Source organism: Polypterus senegalus, chromosome 3 (assembly GCF_016835505.1).
Source record: "Polypterus senegalus isolate Bchr_013 chromosome 3, ASM1683550v1, whole genome shotgun sequence".
Taxonomy (NCBI): Eukaryota; Metazoa; Chordata; class Cladistia; order Polypteriformes; family Polypteridae; genus Polypterus; species Polypterus senegalus.
The window spans coordinates 273,434,521-273,453,678 of record NC_053156.1 but is presented as its reverse complement, the minus strand read 5'-3'; the positions used below and the strand labels follow the sequence as shown (position 1 = coordinate 273,453,678).

Below are 19,158 nucleotides of genomic sequence, written 5' to 3'. Positions count from 1 at the left end.
CTTATCCAGTTAAGGATCATAGGGAGGTCGTGTCTCTGTTAATTTATTATCTTTGATTAATTCATTTTTTATTTCTTAATAATGATTTATTAATTGCCATTCCTTCATTGAATTTCTTATGTGTTGTGCCTGCAAGACAGGCACTATATGTAATATATACAGTAGATAGCAATCTATTCGTATCCAGGGGGCTCATGCATAATACCATGCGTAGAATTCACATTAAAACATGGCATATGGCAAAAGCGGAAATGTGCGTGTGTACAAAAAAATCCAGATGCATAAATCTGTGCGTACGCCAACTTCTACGTTCTTCCGCTACATAAATCCCGGTCTGCCTTAAATATAACGCTGATGCATGTGCCTGTCGCCCCTCCCAGAATAATTTCAGTGAATACCAAGATGAGGCAAGGAAAAACTTACTATTTGTTGGGTTAAGCAGTGATTTAAACAACAAAAGGAAATTGATTGAATAACAGAGTGGCGATGAAACTCAAAAGTTCAAGTTCAGAAAGTCACAAAGTGCCCGAAATAAATAAGAAGTGGTCAGATATCAAAGTGGCCATGAAAAGGTGAGTCGTAATTCACCGTCTAAGTGTCATATGGAAGCGTATTAGGGTACAGAGAAAAGAAAAACAAAATAGGGACACAGTTGAAAAAAATGTCCAAATGTCAACTTAAACCTAGAAATTTCCACTTTAATCACATAATTTATTTTGTCATTAAAGTAGTACGTTATAAACTTCATCTTAAAATCATTTAAGAATAGACTAGAATTACCAGAGCCTACGAAAAAACTCATACATCCCTCCCACCTTAAATCGCTTCTTAAATCAGTTCACACCTCTCCGCCAGCATCCTCTGCCCTCTAAATGTGCTGATAAAGACAAGCTGCAAGCAGCCGACTATTCCATCCCCCCATTGACTTAGAACGTGCACAAACCTCTCCCAGCTCATGCCTTGACTGATTATCTGGGAGTGAAGTAGAGTTTTAGAGTGGAAATAATAGATCGTTATTTGGAACACACGCATTTCATGTGTGTTGTTTCTACAGTAATCTGTGTAAACACATTGTTAAAACAGAAACTTTGTTACAAAATGTAGGCATAAACTAGAGAATGTGTGAAGCCTGAAGTCCAAACATCAAATAAACACTTTCACAAAAAGTTCAAGAACAATACAACAGCTTCCGTGGCGTACTGTTAAGATTTGCTGACTCAGAGCGCAGCAGACTTGAGTTTGATTCCCCGCTGGGGAGAAATTTTTTTCTTTTTAACCTTCGCCGCTCTGCCTGCCTGCCTGAATTCCCTGTCTATCTATATAGTAATAACAGTAATTTTATTATTATATAGCAGCTTCCCTGTCTGACTATTATATAGTGCCTTTCCTTCCTATCGATCTATATATCTATCCCTTTAGCTATTTTTTTATATATCTATTATGCAGTGCCTATGGGGTGCCAAACAGGCAATTAAAATGATTTTTGGAATATATAAAGTCAAAATGTTAATATACTGTATAAAGTCATTCCCGAATATATAAAGTCAAAACTTGAAAATATAAAGTCAGCGTCAGAATATATAAAGTCATTCCTGAATATATAAAGTCAGAGTTAGAATATATAAAGTCATTACCAAATATATAAAGTCAGCATCTGAACTAATAACCTCATTCCTGAATATATAGATTTAAAGTCAGATTATATAGATATTAATTGAAATGACTGAGGCACATTTTTAGTAAACTCAATGAGTTCCTAATACAATGTAATGAAATAAGTTAACAAAATAAGATACTGTATATAAATTAACAGGTAAGGCACATGTATTGAAAGAAAAAAAATATCAACATGTGCGTTGATTCTGGTGCACTGAATAAGCTTACGCGCTCTAACACCCCCACCCCAAACCCACGGACCCCTGACTCCAAGTATAGGCGCAAACCAAGTGTAATCAAGAGTCCCTGGTTCGATTCCCACTCACTCCTACATTTGCTGTTTTCAGTAGTAATTATCTGCTCTTTTTGTTAATATTATACAGTACACACATTCACTTGGTTTGCATCTATACTTGCACTGTTACTTAGAGTCAGATATTTACCTGTGCGTTGTTCAGCAGGATCAATGCACATGTTGATCTTTTTTTTCTTTCAGTACATGTGCCTTCCCTGTTTATTTATATACTAGCAGAATACCCGCGCTTCGCAGCGGAGAAGTAGTGTGTTAAAGAAGGTACGAAAAAGAAAAGGAAAAATTTTAAAAATAACGTAACATGGTTGTTAATGTAATTGTTTTGTCATTGATATGAGTGTTGTTCTCATATCTATCTATATATATATATATATCTATGTATCTATATATATATATATGTTGTTCTCATATCTATCTATATATATATATCTCTATCTATCTATATATATATATATATACCCGCGCTTGGCAGCGGAGAAGTAGTGTGTTAAAGAAGAAAAGATAAAGAAAAGGAAACATTTTGAAAATAACGTAACATGATTGTCAATGTAATTGTTTTGTCACTGTTATGAGTGTCGCTGTGATATATATATATATAGCAAAATACCCGCGTCACAGTGATGTCATGTGTTAAAGAAGTTATGAAAAAGAAAAGGAAACATTTTAAAAATAATGTAACATGATTGTCAAAGTAATTGTTTTGTGTATTTGGCGGCAGCGTCACGAAGTTGTTTTCGCAGCTACATCAGAAAATGTACCACGACGTCTGACACGCCTCCTTTTTACTGTTTTCTCACAGCTTGGATTGCTGCTGTCATATATACACACACACACACACACACATACATACATACATACATACATACATATATATATATATATATATATATATACATATACATATATACACATACATATCTTCATATATACATACATACCTATCTACATCATATATACACACACATACATACACACACACAAATTATATATATGTGTGTATGTATGTATGTATATGTGTGTGTGTGTATATATATATATACACATACATATACTTGTGTGTATGTTTGTATGTGTCTATATGTGTGTGTATAGGTTTGGTCACTGAGTGCAAAGGAAAAATAATAAATTATAGTCTATAAGTTATTAAACAGTAAAACATTAACGTTTTAAGAAGTACAGGTACATTGAAATTACATGTTCTATGTGAACGTTCAAATTTGTGCCTCTGGTAATGTGCCTTACCGGCATTTAAAGAAAATTAGTTTTGTGTCCTCTGCAGTGTTAAGAGAGAAAGGCTTTGGTTTGGGATAAAAGGAAAAAGGTGTAAAGAAAGGAAAGTTGCCTTTTCTTTTATATAGTATAGAGATGTGTTTGCTGGCGTTATGATCGCCTTTTGGGGACAGTCGCGGTGGGTCTTGTGTAGACTGGTGAGGCGTCCCGCCATTAATCGGCTGTGATGGCACTGTCAGTCCTGCACTCGTGTGCGTGTCTTCATAATTCGAGGTGAGGACCTGATAATCGATATCGTGCAAAGAAAGTGTGAATCGCCTTAATATTATTTTGCCGTGGTGTAGAAAAGGGGTCCGTGTTTGCACTTGTCTGGGCTATAGCGCAGGGGAGGATGAAAAAATTAAAAGTGCTCACTTTGACTTAAGGCAGAAGCGCAGTCAGCGTCTCAAAGGCGGCACAGCTATGCAGCGCTGGCTGCTCGACTTTTGCTGGGCAGGAGACCCCAGTTTGCAGACACGTTCATGATATCAAAAGTCTCAGCGCTCTTTGGAGGTCATTCATATATATATATATATAGCAAAATACCCGCGCCTCGCAGCGGAGAAGTAGTGTGTTAAAGAAGTAATGAAAAAGAAAAGGAAACATTTTAATAATAGCGTAACATGATTGACATTGTCATGAGTGTTGCTGTCATATATATGCCTGCCTAAATAAGTCACCCTCGCTTTGCTCTTACTTTTTACCGTTCATTTAATCATGGCTAGTGGCGGAAAAATTATAAAATGGAAGGAGGATGGCTTTACCAAAACAATTATTGATGGCAATCGATTATTCATAAAGCTTGAATTGGTGATCTGTTTTCTGTGTTAACCTCATATTTTTCATACTTCTTCTCAAACTAAGGTGGTGCGAGGGTAAAATGAATCGGATGCGCTGATCAATGTAATCCGTGTACCAGGAAATCATGCATTGACAAAAGCTCCCCTTTGCTTGTAATGCAAAGTGTGATTAAATGCATTATTTTTAGCGCGTTATGGAGCACATGCATCGAAGCTTCTCAGCTGTGCTTGTGCTAAGAAAAGGAAAGATTTTAAAAATAACGTAACACGATTGTCAATGTGACCTTTTGTAAGTAGTGCCTGGAGGATTCAGTGTGTAGAAACTCTAGAGACAGCGTGTGTATTAACTTGTGGATTTTTCTGTGAGTATTTGGTGGCAGTCTGACGAAGTTGCTTGGAAAGCGAGATGAAATGAGGATGGGAGGGAGATGGCGTGACTCCCCACCCGCCTTAACTGTCAATCCCCACAAACACAGTCTCTCGGAATTTGCATAAGCACACCCCTTCACCTACAATTTTAACTTAGTTACAAAGTGATCAAAACTCTCGTTTATATCCTGCGTCCTCTCATTAAACTTGTATCCCGCATTACCTGTGGGTATGTGAAACGCCAGCGGTAGCCTGTCTATGAACTTAATTTAAAGTTTAGGTTTACACCTTGCTTTCTTTCCGAGCTGGCAACACTCATGAATATGGTAGTATATGTCACTCGCTCACTTCTTATTGTTTCGCTGCCTTCTCAATTATAAAATGCATGTTTTCTTAAGCGCTTTTTGGAGGTCTTCCTGGTTTTCTACGCACTGCGTTGACAGTCAGTTCACGTGATTACGTGGGAGGCGTGATGATGTCACACAAAACTCCGCCCCCCCACATCATTCCAGCTCAACTCCATTACAGTTAATGGAGAAAAATACCTTCCAGTTATGACCATTAGGCGTAGAATTTCGAAATGAAACCTGCCCAACTTTTGTAAGTAAGCTGTAAGGAATGAGCCTGCCAAATTTCAGCCTTCTACCTACACGGGAAGTTGGAGAATTAGTGATGAGTGAGTGAGTGAGTGAGTGAGTGAGGGCTTTGCCTTTTATTAGTATAGATCTAGTGACTTCTCTGCCTGTCTGTCTCTCTATTACGCAGTGTCTGTCTGTGTGTTATGGATCTTAAAAATAACAGTTATAAGGACACTTGTTCATGTTAATTGCAGTCTCAATTGTTAAAAAATATTTTAAAAGGAGCATGCCACATGAAAATATAACGATCTCATTAACTGACAGTGCATACCAATTTATAAATTTTATGTCTATTTGAGGTTAAAAAGAAAAAAAAGTAACACTTTCTCCCCAATGGGGAATCAAACTTGGGTCTTTGAGGCACGTCAAGACCTGCAGCGCCTGAGTCAGCAAATATTATGACTAAGCCACAGAAGCTTGAACCTTTTGTGAAAGTGTTTATTTGATGTTTGGACTTCAGGCTTCATACATATTATAGTTCTACATTTTGTAACATTTATTACTAAAATATGAAAAAGTTTCTGTTTTAACAATATGTTTACACAGATTACTGTAGAAGTGGAACACACATGAAATGCGTGTGTTCCAAATAACGATCTATTATTTCCACTCTAAAACTCTACTTCACTCCCAGATAATCAATCAAGGCATGAGCTGGGAGAAATCTGTGCATGTTCTGAGTTGGTGGGGGGATGGAATAGCCAGCAGCTTGCAGATTGTCTTTATCAGCATATTTAGATGACAAAAGACGCTGGCGGAGAGGTGTGAACGGATTTAAGAAGAAATTTAAGGTGGGACGGATCTACGAGTTTTTTCGTAGGCTCTGGTAATTCTACTGTTAATTTACTAGTTTGTCAGATCCCATCTAACTAAAGTAGCATGCTAAATGCTTCTTTCTATGTGTTCTATATGTGTGTATCACTATGTGCTTCTTAAACGGGCTTTCTTTTCTGCCAACAGGACACAGAATACATTACATTCATATTACAGCTCTCCTACCAATTTAAATATTAAAATGTATACTTGATATCATTTTTATAATAATAGGAATTAAAGCATGTATTAAACATGGGGACACGGTGGCACAGTATTAGATGAGCTGGCGCCTTGTCTGAGATTGTTCCTGCCTGCCACAAGATGCCTGCTCTTATTTGATGAAATAATTTACTGCAGCAGTACTGTTTCTTTCAAACCTACTAATCCCCAATTCCACTCCTTCGTTTTCTTTCTCCAAGTAACCAATCACCATACGATCAGCTCTTCAATAGATGTCAAGCCATCTGTAAGCTTATATCGCCGATTCTTCAAAACTTTTACGAAACATTGAAATATCTTCATAGTACATGTTTAATTATTCCATCCATCTATCCGTCTAGGGTCGTGCCAATCCCAGCAAGCATGCAGCACGAGGCAATAACAATCCCTGAATGGGATGCCAGCTTGTCACTGCCGCTGTCCACCATATCCTCACATGTTTAATTATTAACAATATACATTATTTTAATGAAGCTTAAAATGTTTCTGTATAATGTAATAAACATGCTGTACTGCGTTTCATCTTAAAAATGAAATCAAGAGCTCCAAAAATATAGCACATTTAAATCTAAATCGACTTAAAATCCAGTTGTCACCATATGTAAATACGCACTTTATAAAGTGACTCAAGTTGTGCAATATTATAACTGTAGTGCAAGTTTACAGTGCGGTGATTGTACTTGTAAGTACAAACAGTTCTACCAGGAACACTTGATGGTCTGACTGAGTGTGTTTAGAGCTCTTGTGATGAAACTGTTTCAGAATTGCGAGGTTGCTACAGGAAACGCTCTGAAGTGTTTGCCGTACTGTATGGAAGGAGTTCAAATAGACTGTACGCATGGCTGAGACAGCATGTGCTTGATGCTGTATCCCAACAATCCGATTAGCTGCTGCTGTGCAAAGTGTGCATGCACGAAGGCGGCCGAACATAGGCCACCCTCAACAAAACGCAGGCTCGGCGCGGGTCTTGTCTTTTCCTGTTGAATGTCGGTAACTTGCCCGTATTACTTTGAAGCAAGTCACAACACGTGAATTGTGGCAGCTCAAGTACGCAGTACATCAACCAAACATTTTTGTAGTGTTCAGTGTTTAAATGGGTGAAGGAATTATAGGGTGAGGGGGCGGCTGAAATAAAATGGCACGATGGCGGCTTCGCCTCTAGAACCGGACCTGTGTACATCTGTGATTCCACACTCAAATGTAATGGGTTAAATACTCAGCGGTGCACTAAGAGTAACAACGCAAAAGCAGCTACAGTATTTGGAATAGTTTGGCCATTCTGTGCACCATTATATGATTATGGCTTGATTACAAAGAGATGTCTTAAGCTAATAAACAATATGTGGTTATAGTCGCTCCAGGGATGTGAATCTAAAAAATAAAGGGAAACCACACAGGAATAGTAGCACTGCTTTGACGCTGGGTGCCTCCAGCCTGCAAAACCGAGCAGAGAACTTGCGTACACCAGAGATTGAGCTGGTGTGAAAATGTGCTTTATACCAAGTTTAGTTTTTATACATCACGATGTGAGTGTGGAAACGGGCGTACGCAACATTTTTGTGCATATGCACCGTTTATACATTAGGTCCCTGGTTTCCAAAATGTAAAATCTGTTGCTCTTGCTATACTTGCTCTACTCTTCTTTCTGTGTAGGCTCAGTGTTATTTGACCATAAGTGCATGTCAGTAGATGCTGCTTTATATATCTCACACCATAAGAACAATAATAAATTAAACAAATTGTAATCTAAGGCAGTCATTTTACTAACATATAAATTAGTATGTCCCTTCACTGCTTAAGTACTAGCTTGTTGTTCCATCGGTGACAGTGCCTCAGTGATACTGCTTGACACATTTTGACTGTGGTACAGATGGCACACAGAACTGCTTAAAAGGATGTGACGAAATATGAAAAGAATAACGGTTAAGTGTGTTATGGAAAGAAGGCCTGTAACATATTACATATTTGCTTTTATTTGTTGCAACCTTAGCATTAAGAACAAAAACTAAGCATTGTCCCATTTTAGCAGTGAAAGTATTATTTTACAGCAGCCTGCTGTCACCGAGCTGTGTCACGTACATGTTTGAAAGACAGCCGACTAGATTTTGTAAGACACAAGCCTCTATTATGTTTTTCATAAGCTTCACTTTTAGCCATCAGGCTGCAGATTTAGGCTCCCAAGGGTAAAGAGCAGTAGGTTGAGGAAACGTTTCATTCCCAGAGATATACCGTAAGCATTGTGAATTCCAGTTGTTGCATGGATCCCACTGAATTGTGAATTATTATTGTGTATTGTTGAAGGGAATTTTAATTATTTGCACAGACTTTATGGATGTGTGTGCTGACTGTAACAATTTCTGTCATACAGTTTGTTGTTATCTTATCTGTGTAACCAATGTCCTATGTTTTTTGTAGTTTTATGGTGTAAATAAATTTCTCTGTAGGATAATAAAGTCAAAGTTTTCCCCCCAAATTATCAAAGATGCATGTCAAGCTACAGGCAGTTTCAAATGTGTGAGCGTGGGTGTACGTGTGAGTAAGCCCTGAGATGGACTGTGTTCTTTTTTTGCCTTGCACCAAGTGTTGCTAGGATAGACCCCAGTCCCCAATGACCCTGAATTGGTTTAAGTGGCTCTGAGAAAGTATGAAATGAATTCCACAAACCTCTGCATTGTGTAAAAATGCATTATATTTTAAATTCATTCTTGAAACCTTGTCTACAACAACAACATTTATTTATATAGCACATTTTCATACAAACAATGTAGCTCAAAGTGCTTTACATGATGAAGAAAGAGAAAAAATAAAAACTAAATAAGAATTAAGATTAGGGAATTGGACCCAGAGTTCTGCAGTCCTGTCTGAGGTTGACCTGTGTGGCCTAAACACTAACAGTGTAGGCTCAGGATAGCTGCTCCCTCATCCTCACTCACTCTCTTATTGCTCTATTTTGATTGTCACAGGCTGAACACAAAATGGATTCCAAGCAAGTCTTCAAAGCAGCTGGCTTCCTCATCTTGGCGGTCATCAGCATTCCTGCCAATCTGCTCGTCTGTAGCGCCTTCTTGCACTCCTTACTGACGGAAGGCAAATTGGTGACCACTGACATCATCTTGTGCAACTTGGCCTTTGCAAACCTGATGGTGACGTTCACACGAGGCATCCCACAGACATTGACTGCCTTTGGTTATAGAAACTTGTTTGATGACATTGGGTGCAAACTGAGTCTCGTGTGCTTTCGTATTTTTCGAGGTCTCTCCATCAGCCTCACTTGTCTCCTCAGTGCCTACCAGGCTATAGTAATCTCCCCAGCATCCTCCAAGCTTGCCCTGCTAAAACTTCAGATCCCCCAATACCTCATGCACACCATAGCTTTTCTGTATGTGCTCTGGTATGCTCTCAATGTTGATGTGGTCTTGTATTCAGTGTCCTCCCTTATGAACAATACAGTTCCTCCTTACACTTTTAATTTAGAGTACTGCTTTGTCATCTACCCAGATTATGTCATTTTGTACATTGAAGGACTAATCAGTCTCTTTAGTGACCTTGTGTTTATACTGTTAATGACCGTAATGAGTGTGTATATCCTGCTTCTTCTTTATTACCACAGCAAAAAAGTCAAGAGCATCCGGAGCTCAGATCGCAAGTCAGGACAGACACCGGAAACTAAAGCCTCCCGAGCTGTGGTCACCTTGGTCATCCTCTACGATATCTTCTATGGGATCGACAACGCCATTTGGGTTTATTCTCTGACTGTTGTGAGAGTGGTGCCACTTTTATCTGACATTCGAATCTTTTTTGCAACCCTCTACACGTCAGTGTGCCCCATTGTGGTCACTGTCACCAATCCTAAGGTTAGAAACAAAGTAAAATTGGTCAGACCAGAGAGACCAGTTCATACAGCAGACAGCAGCCTTCAAGCAATATAGGTATACGAGAAGACAAAGTATTGGTGACGCTAAAAGATGGCAGGCCAAACTAAGTACTTTGTAAATTATTACATTCAACACAAGGCAAGTTAAAATAATTTTTCAAATGATAAAATGCTTAACCAACATGTCAAAGTGAAATTGAGTTAATGAAATAAACTCATTCTTTAATCATTTTGAAATTCCACTGGAGACATCCTTATGGTGGTGGTTGGCTTCATTCATCAAAGATTTCACTGGCTTATCTAAGCATTTGAAACAGGGTTTTGGATTCAGGTGGGCACTGCAACTACCCACCCAAAAGAGATTTGTTTACCCAATGAAAATTTTATGAAAATAAAAGGTTAATGCCTTTGGACATTCAGTTGACCTCCCTACATATATAAACTTCCAGCTCAGGATGACATCTTGCTTTGAAAATCCTGTCGGAATGTACCCACCATCATGTGACCAGTGATATTCATTTGCTTTGTTCTCAATAACTGCAGTATAGATACAGTATAAGTCAAGTTAAACTGCACCCTTTTTTAGTAATTTAAACCTTTTGGAATATCAGATATCCTTCCCTTTGATCCGTCTATTCCTTTTCTCAGTTACATTTTTCTTTTCAATACGACATTAAAGAGAACTGCAGCCTACCCAGGCAGCAGTGAAATCGAGGCCAAACCTGAGTGGGAGGCCAATCCATTACAAAGAACCTTATTCATACAGAGCCAGGTTAGAATCTGTGATCAGTCTAACTGGCATGGCTGAGGGATGAAGGAGAAGAACTGGGAAAAAAAGACACATAAGGACGTGGGTGTAATACGTATATAAGTTTAATATTTCACTGTGCTCTGTGCAAATATTTTATAAATATGCCTTTTTCTACTCACATGCACAGTTGACAAAGAGACAGATTTAGCACAGGGATTCACCATTTAGAACTGCTAGGCAAGCATTATAAGACAAGACAGAAAGACGCAACTGTGAAACGGGCAGTCAGACTGAAGACCATTGTATATTATTTGTATGTGTCAGAGTCAGCATGAAACTGTATCCTCTGTTTGCCTTGTTTGGAATGGCATGATTCACCTAAGTGAGGGCCTGCACGTGAAGAAAGAGTATAAAACTTTTAAGCCGACATATGGATGGAAGATAACTTCATCAGATCCTGAAAATCCTACCACTGCATGGCAAAAATGGCAGACTCTACACATCGGGCCCCCACTCTTGAACTGTTTTTTTGCCATTGACTTCCTTCATCAGTTATGCAGCATAAGCTGTCATTAAACAAAGCTAAGTTATTTCTCCTATGTGATTTCTTACCGCCATATCATATCTACAGTATATAGACAGTATATAGATTAGGGTTATGTAACACTCCGCAATTACAAAAAAACTCATTCACAGGGAGCTAATGCTCTCTGCTGGATACAGTGGGGAAAATGGAAACACACTGTGAGTAAGGCCCATGTCAGGCAGTTATTTATACTTGAAAATAGAAGCTCAGGCTGTATTTTAAAAACTTCCAATTCCATAATCTTTTGGGACAAGATGTAACCCTAGTACATGCCACATTGTAGTGTTAACCAAGATAGAAAAAAGTGCAGAAAACTGGTATTTCATTACACAAGCTACAGCTTAATATGGCTGGATTAATGATAGCTAGCTAGCTAGCTAGTTTAATAGATAGATAGATAGATAGATAGATACTTTATTAAAGGGGAAATTCATATACTCCAGCAGCAGCATACTGATAAAGAACAATATTAAATTAAAGAGTGATAACAATGAAGGTATAAAAGACAGACAATAACTTTGTATAATGTTGACGTTTACCCCCCCGGGTGGAACTGAAGAGTTGCATAGTGTGATCTCCTCAGTCTGTCAGTGGAGCAGGATGGTGACAGCAGTCTGTCACTGAAGCTGCTCCTCTGTCTGGAGATGATCCTGTTCAGTGGATGCAGTGGATTCTCCATGATTGACAGGAGCCTGCTCAGCGCCCGTCGCTATGCCACAGATGTCAAACTGTCCAGCTTCATGCCTACAATAGAGCCAGCCTTCCTCACCAGTTTGTCTAGGCGTGAGGCGTCCCTCTTCTTTATGCAGTCTCCCCAGCCCACCACCGTGTAGAAGAGGGCACTCGCCACAACCGTCTGATAGAACATCCGCAGCATCTTATTGCAGATGTTGAAAGACGCCAGCCTTCTAAGGAAGTATAGTCGACTCTGTACTTTCTTACACAGAGCATCAGTATTGGCAATCCAGTCCAATTTGTCATCCAGCTGCACTCCCAGGTATTTATAGGTCTTCACCCTCTGCACACAGTCACCTCTGATGATCACGGGGTCCATGAGGGGCCTGGTCCTCCTAAAATCCACCACCAGCTCCTTGGTTTTGCTGATGTTCAGCTGTAGGTGGTTTTTTAAATCGCACCATTTAACAAAGTCCTTGATTAACTTCCTGTACTCCTCCTCTTGCCCACTCCTGATGCAGCCCATGATAGCAGTGTCGCCAGCGAACTTTTGCACGTGGCAGGACTCTGAGTTGTATTGGACGTCCGATGTATATAAGCTGAACAAGACCGGAGAAAGTACAGTCTCCTGCCGTGCTCCTGTGTTGCTGACCACATTGTCAGACCTGCAGTTTCCAAGACGCACATACTGAGGTCTGTCTGTAAGATAGTCCACGATCCATGCCACCAGGTATGAATCTACTCCCATCTCTGTCAGCTCATCCTTAAGGAGCAGAGGTTGGATGGTGTTGAAGGCGCTAGAGAAGTCCAGAAACATAATTCTTACAGCACCACTGCCTCTGTCCAGGTGGGAGAGGGATCGGTGTAGCATATAGATGATGGCATCCTCAGCTCCCACCTTCTCCTGGTATGCGAACTGCAGAGGGTTGAGGATGTGACAGACCTGTGGCCTCAGGTGGTGAAGCAGCAGCCGCTCCATGGTCTTCATCACATGTGACGTCAGAGCGACAGGCCGGAAGTCATTCAGCTCACTAGGACGTGATACCTTTGGGACTGGGGTGATGCAAGATTTTTTCCAAAGCCTCGGGACTCTCCCCTGTTTCAGGCTCAGGTTGAAGATGCGCTGTAGAGGACTCCCAACCTCCAACGCACAGGCCTTCAGCAGTCGTGGTTATCAGCAGAAGGATGGGTGGAGGGTGCAGTACTTCGAGGTGAGAGTGGGTTAGGGTGGGCAAACCTGTTAAAGACGTTGTTCATCTGGTGTGCTCTCTCCACTTCTCTCTCAATGGTGGCATCCCGCTTCGAACTGCAGCCAGTGATGATCTTCATCCCATCCCACACTTCCTTCATGCTGTTATTCTGCAACTTCTGCTCCAGCTTTCTCCTGTACTGCTCCTTCGTCGCCCTGTGCTGGACTCGAAGTTCATTCTGCACGTGCTTGAGCTCATGCTGATCACCGCCTTTAAAAGGCCTTTTCTTCTGGTTCAAAAGGCCCTTGATGTCAATTGTAATCCATGGCTTGTTGTTAGCAAAGCAGTGTACTGTTCTTACTGGAACTACAATGTCTTTACAGAGGTTGATGTAGTCAGTAGTGCAGTCAACAACCCCATCAATGTTCTCACTATATACTACCTGCAGGATATCCCAGTCCGTAGCTCCAAAGCAGCCTCTCAGAGCCTGCTGTGCCTCAGGGGACCACTTCCTGAATGAGCGTGTGGTTGTAGGTAACTCTGTCACTCTTGGTTTGTAGTGAGGCTGAAGCTGCTTTCCCAAGCGCAGGCAGAGGGGTGGCACTGTATGCGTCTTTAAAGTTTGCATACAGTGGGTCAATAGTCCTATTTCCCCGGGTGTTACAATCCACATACTGGGAGAAGGCAGGTAATGTTTTGTCCAGCATCACATTGTTAAAGTCTCTAGTGATTAGCACAAGCGCCTTGTGGTGCTGCATTTGTAGTTTAGCAACAGCGGAATGGATGATGTCACCTGCTATCTACATGTCCGCCCAAGGACGGATGTAAACAGTAACAATAATGATGTGTACAAATTCTCTGGGCAAGTTGTAGGGACACAGACTTACGGCCAACAGTTCGATGTCCCTGTAGCAATGGAATGATGGAATAATGGAACCCCACACAATGATTAAAATAGTCCTTCACTCCTCCAAAAAGAAGCCCCCTCAAAAAAAACTAAAATTAAACTGTAATATTAACCAAATAAATAGTTTATAGACTCAAAGACTTTGAGCAACACAAGGAACAGTCCTGTCTCCTTTTCTCTTCACTATATATACCTCCCACTAAAAATATAACACCATCCCATGCCACTTTCAGAAATTATCAGATGATTCTGCACTTATGGGGTGTATTGATTAGGGGGATGAGATGGAGTAGAGGTGCCAGAGGGAGAACTTTGAGAACTGTCTACACCTTAACATCAGCAAAAACAAGGAACTGCTAATTGACTTTCACCGCACCAAAGAGTCTCCATGTCTGTTTACTATTTAAGGAGTGAATATTGAGATGATCCACTCCTACAAGTACTTGGGGGTCCACATTAATGACAGACTGCACAGGTTTCATAACACAGAGGAACTGCAGAAGAAAAGGCAGATTAGGAAACTGCTATACTTTAATGTGGGAAGTGACACCCTTCACATCTTCAACAACTCTCTGATGCCCAGTGTGATCTTCTGTGTTGTGGTGCACTGGACTGGTAACATCACTTCAAGAGAGGCCTACCGAATCAACAAGCCAGTTAAAAGTGCATGTTGAGTTATGGGGCACACTCTGGACTTCTGGGAAGTAAAGAGAAGAAGACAAAACTGAGTGCTGTCGAAGAAAAAAGTGTTTAATATTAACATAAATAGCAAATTAACGTACTGTAAATAGCCATAAAAAAGTAATTAAAAGCTTCTAAAACATTACATTAAGCATCAATTAGAATATTAAGCAAATAAGATAGGTCAAGCAAATAGTTAACTAAAAAAATCAGTCATATTGCATTATTTTTTAAGCTTGAAGCAGAATTGCTAGTGTGGGAAAGGAACAGCGCAAGAACAAAAGTGATGTGCAGAAACTAATTTAGGATAGGATAAGGAGAAGGAGAACATCTGTGTTCAAGGCTGGGAAGCTAAGGAACGATACCACGGAGGAAAAAAAATGGATCTGGTAGGCACGTAAGAAACCAGCTGGATTGGTGAATCAGCAAAAAGGCAACAAAAGGCTCTTGGTATGAGTAAGGTCACAATGATGTAATGCATGAACAAAAAATTTGTATATTCAGGCATTAGCAATAAATTTAGAAGAATATATTAGAAATTAACTTTAGCATAGAAATTAAGACAAATCAAGCATGCCAAGCAAATGATTAAATAAAAGCACATATCGTATTTCTTTTAATTAAAGCTTAGCTTTGGACAACAGACAACCCGGATCAAGTCCGAGAAAGTGGAAGTGATGAGAGGAAAGCCCATATAAGGAAGATGAATGTCTGTACTGGCCTTGGCCAATGAAAGAAATAAGCAAAAACAGAAACTAGAAATGAACAAAAGAAAGTGAAATACCAGGGACCCAGTTGCAGGAGAATGAGAAATTGGCCAGACAGGAGTAGAAGGAAGTCAGAGAAAAACAGCAAATAAGTTAATTGAGTAAGGTCGGAGTGATAAGAAATTGTTATATAAACCGAGTTTTGAACTGTTCGGGGCTCAGCTCAATTTGGCTGTATTGGGTTGAGTCTGTGTTGTTTTTTGTGTTGTTTTATTAAAATAAAGCTTTAAAAATCTGTCTGTCAATCTCGAGTCCTAATAGCCTTCATTGTCAGGTAAAAAGCCTTCTAATGACGACTTTTTTGCCACGACAGTACCTTTATGAACAATACTGCACATCCTCTCTCCAACTTTCATCCAACGATTATTATTCAGCAGAAGTGTGTCAAGATACACTACTGGGGGTCCTTTATACTAAAAGCCATATACTTGCAAAGTGCTTCACTATGACTATGACTGCCAAGTTAGAAGTTTCTTTCTAAATTTTGTTCCTCTTCAGGTATTCTCGTGTGTGTTCAGACCAAAGTGTGTGTGTGTCTATATATACAGGGTGAGTCAAAATTATGTTAACATTTGAATGGCAGAAACAATTTATTCACAAAACATACTGTACTTCATATGTAAAGATGATTTAAAGGAATGTCTCAAGCTGTTCGCCATCATGTTCAACACGCGAAAACCAATTAGCAACAGTACCATTTAAAGCCCGGACACACATTTTGCAGGAAATAAATGATACCACAGTCCATATTCTGTCCTTCAGGTCATTGATATCACAGACTTTCCTGCTATACACACGCTCCTTCATCATAGCCCTTAACCAGAAATCACAGTGTCAAATCAGGGGAGTGTGGTCGAAATACAAAATAATCTATTAACATAATTTTTACTCACCCTGTATTTATTTATCTGTTTATGTATTTATTCATTTAAATAGATTCTGCAAAATGCCAAATTACCCCCTGGGGACAAATTAATTCTATCTATCTATCTATCTATCTATCTATCTATCTATCTATCTATCTATCTATCTATCTATCTATCTATCTATCTATCTATCTATCTATCTATCTATCTATCTATCATATAGTGCATTTCATATCTATCTATCTATCTCACGGCACTGAGGCCTACAATAAAGTTAATTTAATTGTTGTAATGAAAAAAACTGAAGAGCACCTTTTGCTTTAGCTTCAAACAGGGTGCAAATGTCAGAAACAGTCTACTGTAGCCAACTGCTGTTAAGCATAAAAAACAGCAGCAAAAATGATAAGAGAACTGAAAATCAGAAGACATTACCGAGCAATGTTCATGAATGTGCATGGTCTAACATGCTGCTATTTCGAATCAGAGATACAAAGTTATGGCACACGTCCCTCTGGGTTTTTTTTGTATTTTTCCTCTGTGTTTGTTTCCACCACTACCAGCTGCAGTCCTGTGGGTATGGGCTGAAACAACTCCCCTTGGATATGGAGGGTCTAATTGACTATATAAGGGGGAGCAGCCAAAAGCTGTACAAGCAGGGTGAAGGAGCCCATTGACACCACTGCAGGTAAGAATGAAATGCTTTTTACTTTCTGAAATCTGTTCTTTACCTGAACACTTTAGTCAGTGGTGCAGAGCACTTAGCAGTGAATAGTTCTAAATGTAACAGTGCCAGTCACCAAATCTTTTCATTCTAAATTCATAACACAACCAGCTCACAGATGGTGACTTCACCAGACAAACCCAAGTGTGAATGTGACATCAGCACTATGTGGCAATGCGTTTTGAAATCTACTGTTGACTACAAAAATAATGTTCTCTTTCTGAGGAACAACTTGCTATGATGAACCCTTGATGCATGGGACTGTAATTAACTTGATTTTCTATTTTTATTCACTGCTCAAAATCAACTTTTTTATATTAAAAATTTTTAGGCTAATTATAAAAATGTAATGTATGTTAAATAGTTGTAGCTAACCGTACCCTAACCAATTCATTTTGAAAAGCTGTTGTTTTAACTCATAATGGATGGTTGGTAGAGCACGTTGATGCACCAACAACATGACAAACCACCTCAGGATCCCAAATTAGGACCTGAGTGCAGACGTCCAATTGGTAACACCTCAGCACCACTCTAGTTTGAATGGGATTGGACAGAGTGAGTAGCTCGTATTATTTGTTTAATGCTACAATCTCACAGCTCCACAGACCTTAACCCATTTTCCACATGGATGATCATCTCTGTAGGCTTTGGATAGTCTTCCAGTTTTCATGTGTTAGCATACAGTCCAGAATTCAGGATTTGTCTTCCAGAAATATTAATATGCATGTTCTCCTGAGCTGAGCTTATCGGTGAATTTAAATTGTGTGTGAGTGTGTGAGGGATTGTGCCCTGTGAGTTAATGTTGTCCCATCCAGGGTTGGATCCCACCTGGAACATAAAGATGCTGGCATTTGCTCTAGACGCATGGAAACATTTTTTGGAATAAGTAGGGTCAGAAATCAGGTGAGAAGATAGTGAGTGGAGACCACCTATGTTTAGGTCCTGTTTTATACCTGATGCTGTCCAGATAGGCTCCCGAGCCCCATGACCACTGTAATGGAAAAGTGGGTTTAGACTGAGTGAATGTAGGTGCAGATGTGAACCTGAGTGTGCCTTATTATGAAAACCAGAGTCATCTTTTGCTCTGAAATCTATGCTGTTAGAATAAGCAGAATCAGAAATTAGATGAGATGCTAGTGAGTGCAGTCCATCCATATTTGAGCCCTGTCCTGCTCCTGATGATGCCCAAATTGGCTCCAGACCCCTATAATACTTTAATGGAAAAGTAGGTTTAGGTAAATTGGATGGCTGGCTGAATGACTGAGTGAAAGTAAGTGCACATGTGAAATTGTGAATTCCCTATGGTGAATACCACCTCCGAGAGTAACTCCCTGCTTCTAACCCAATGATGTTAGAACAGACTCCAGACCCCTGGAAGCCTGTACTGCAATAAGAAATGTTCAGCAAAAGCATTACTAATGAAGGTGGATAGGTTATGGTCATCCTGTTCAGGCTGCACTCCTGTATACAAACAAAATAATGTAATTTTGACATAAATCTGGACAGCCCCGCTTCTCTCGAGTGCTGCCCAAACATCTTCACATTTCTATGTCTGTATGGATTTGTCAGCCCTGAACATGCATGTGCAGCAAATGGCATGTCACAAGCACTCAAAAAGAAACACGTGTGCAAACTGTGTGGTAATTACTTCAGTGTGAGAAGTGTAGGTGTGAGCATGTCAGGCAGGTGAAGTATTCGGAAGACATTACTGTCAGGATCTGCATGATCTTGTAATGAAATAAGCAGGTTTAGAAATGGACGGATGGAGCAATGAGCATGAAAATGTCTGAGTGTTCACCTGTCTTGAACCTGATGCCTGTAATACTGAATGGAAGCAAGAGGGTTTAGTAAATCCTTGGAGAGATGAAAATGTGAATGGATGAATGTGTCATGTTATATGAATGATGTCCGACACCTAAAGTAACGAGTTGGGATCGGCTCTGCATCCCTAGGACCCCTGTAATGGATATCTTTAACTCAAAAAAAAGAGAAAGAATGGATTTTTCCTTTATAATTCAATGATTTCATTATTTTAAAATATAAATGTAATTTTATACTGA

The 19,158-nt window shown here is 39.6% G+C and overlaps 1 protein-coding gene across 1 annotated transcript; it reads left to right on the top strand.

The window, feature by feature from the left end:
• The first annotated feature begins 9,055 nt into the window (after nt 1–9,055).
• Nucleotides 9,056–10,009, top strand: LOC120526687 (olfactory receptor class A-like protein 1). The gene has a single exon (XM_039749844.1). It carries the CDS (start codon nt 9,056–9,058, stop codon nt 10,007–10,009), a length of 954 nt encoding a protein of 317 aa, XP_039605778.1.
• Nucleotides 10,010–19,158: the final 9,149 nt, after the last annotated feature.

Coding starts and splice junctions, on each gene's coding strand:
- LOC120526687 (XM_039749844.1), top strand. CDS start 9,056: ATGGATTCCAAGCAAGTCTTCAAAGCAGCTGGCTTCCTCATCTTGGCG.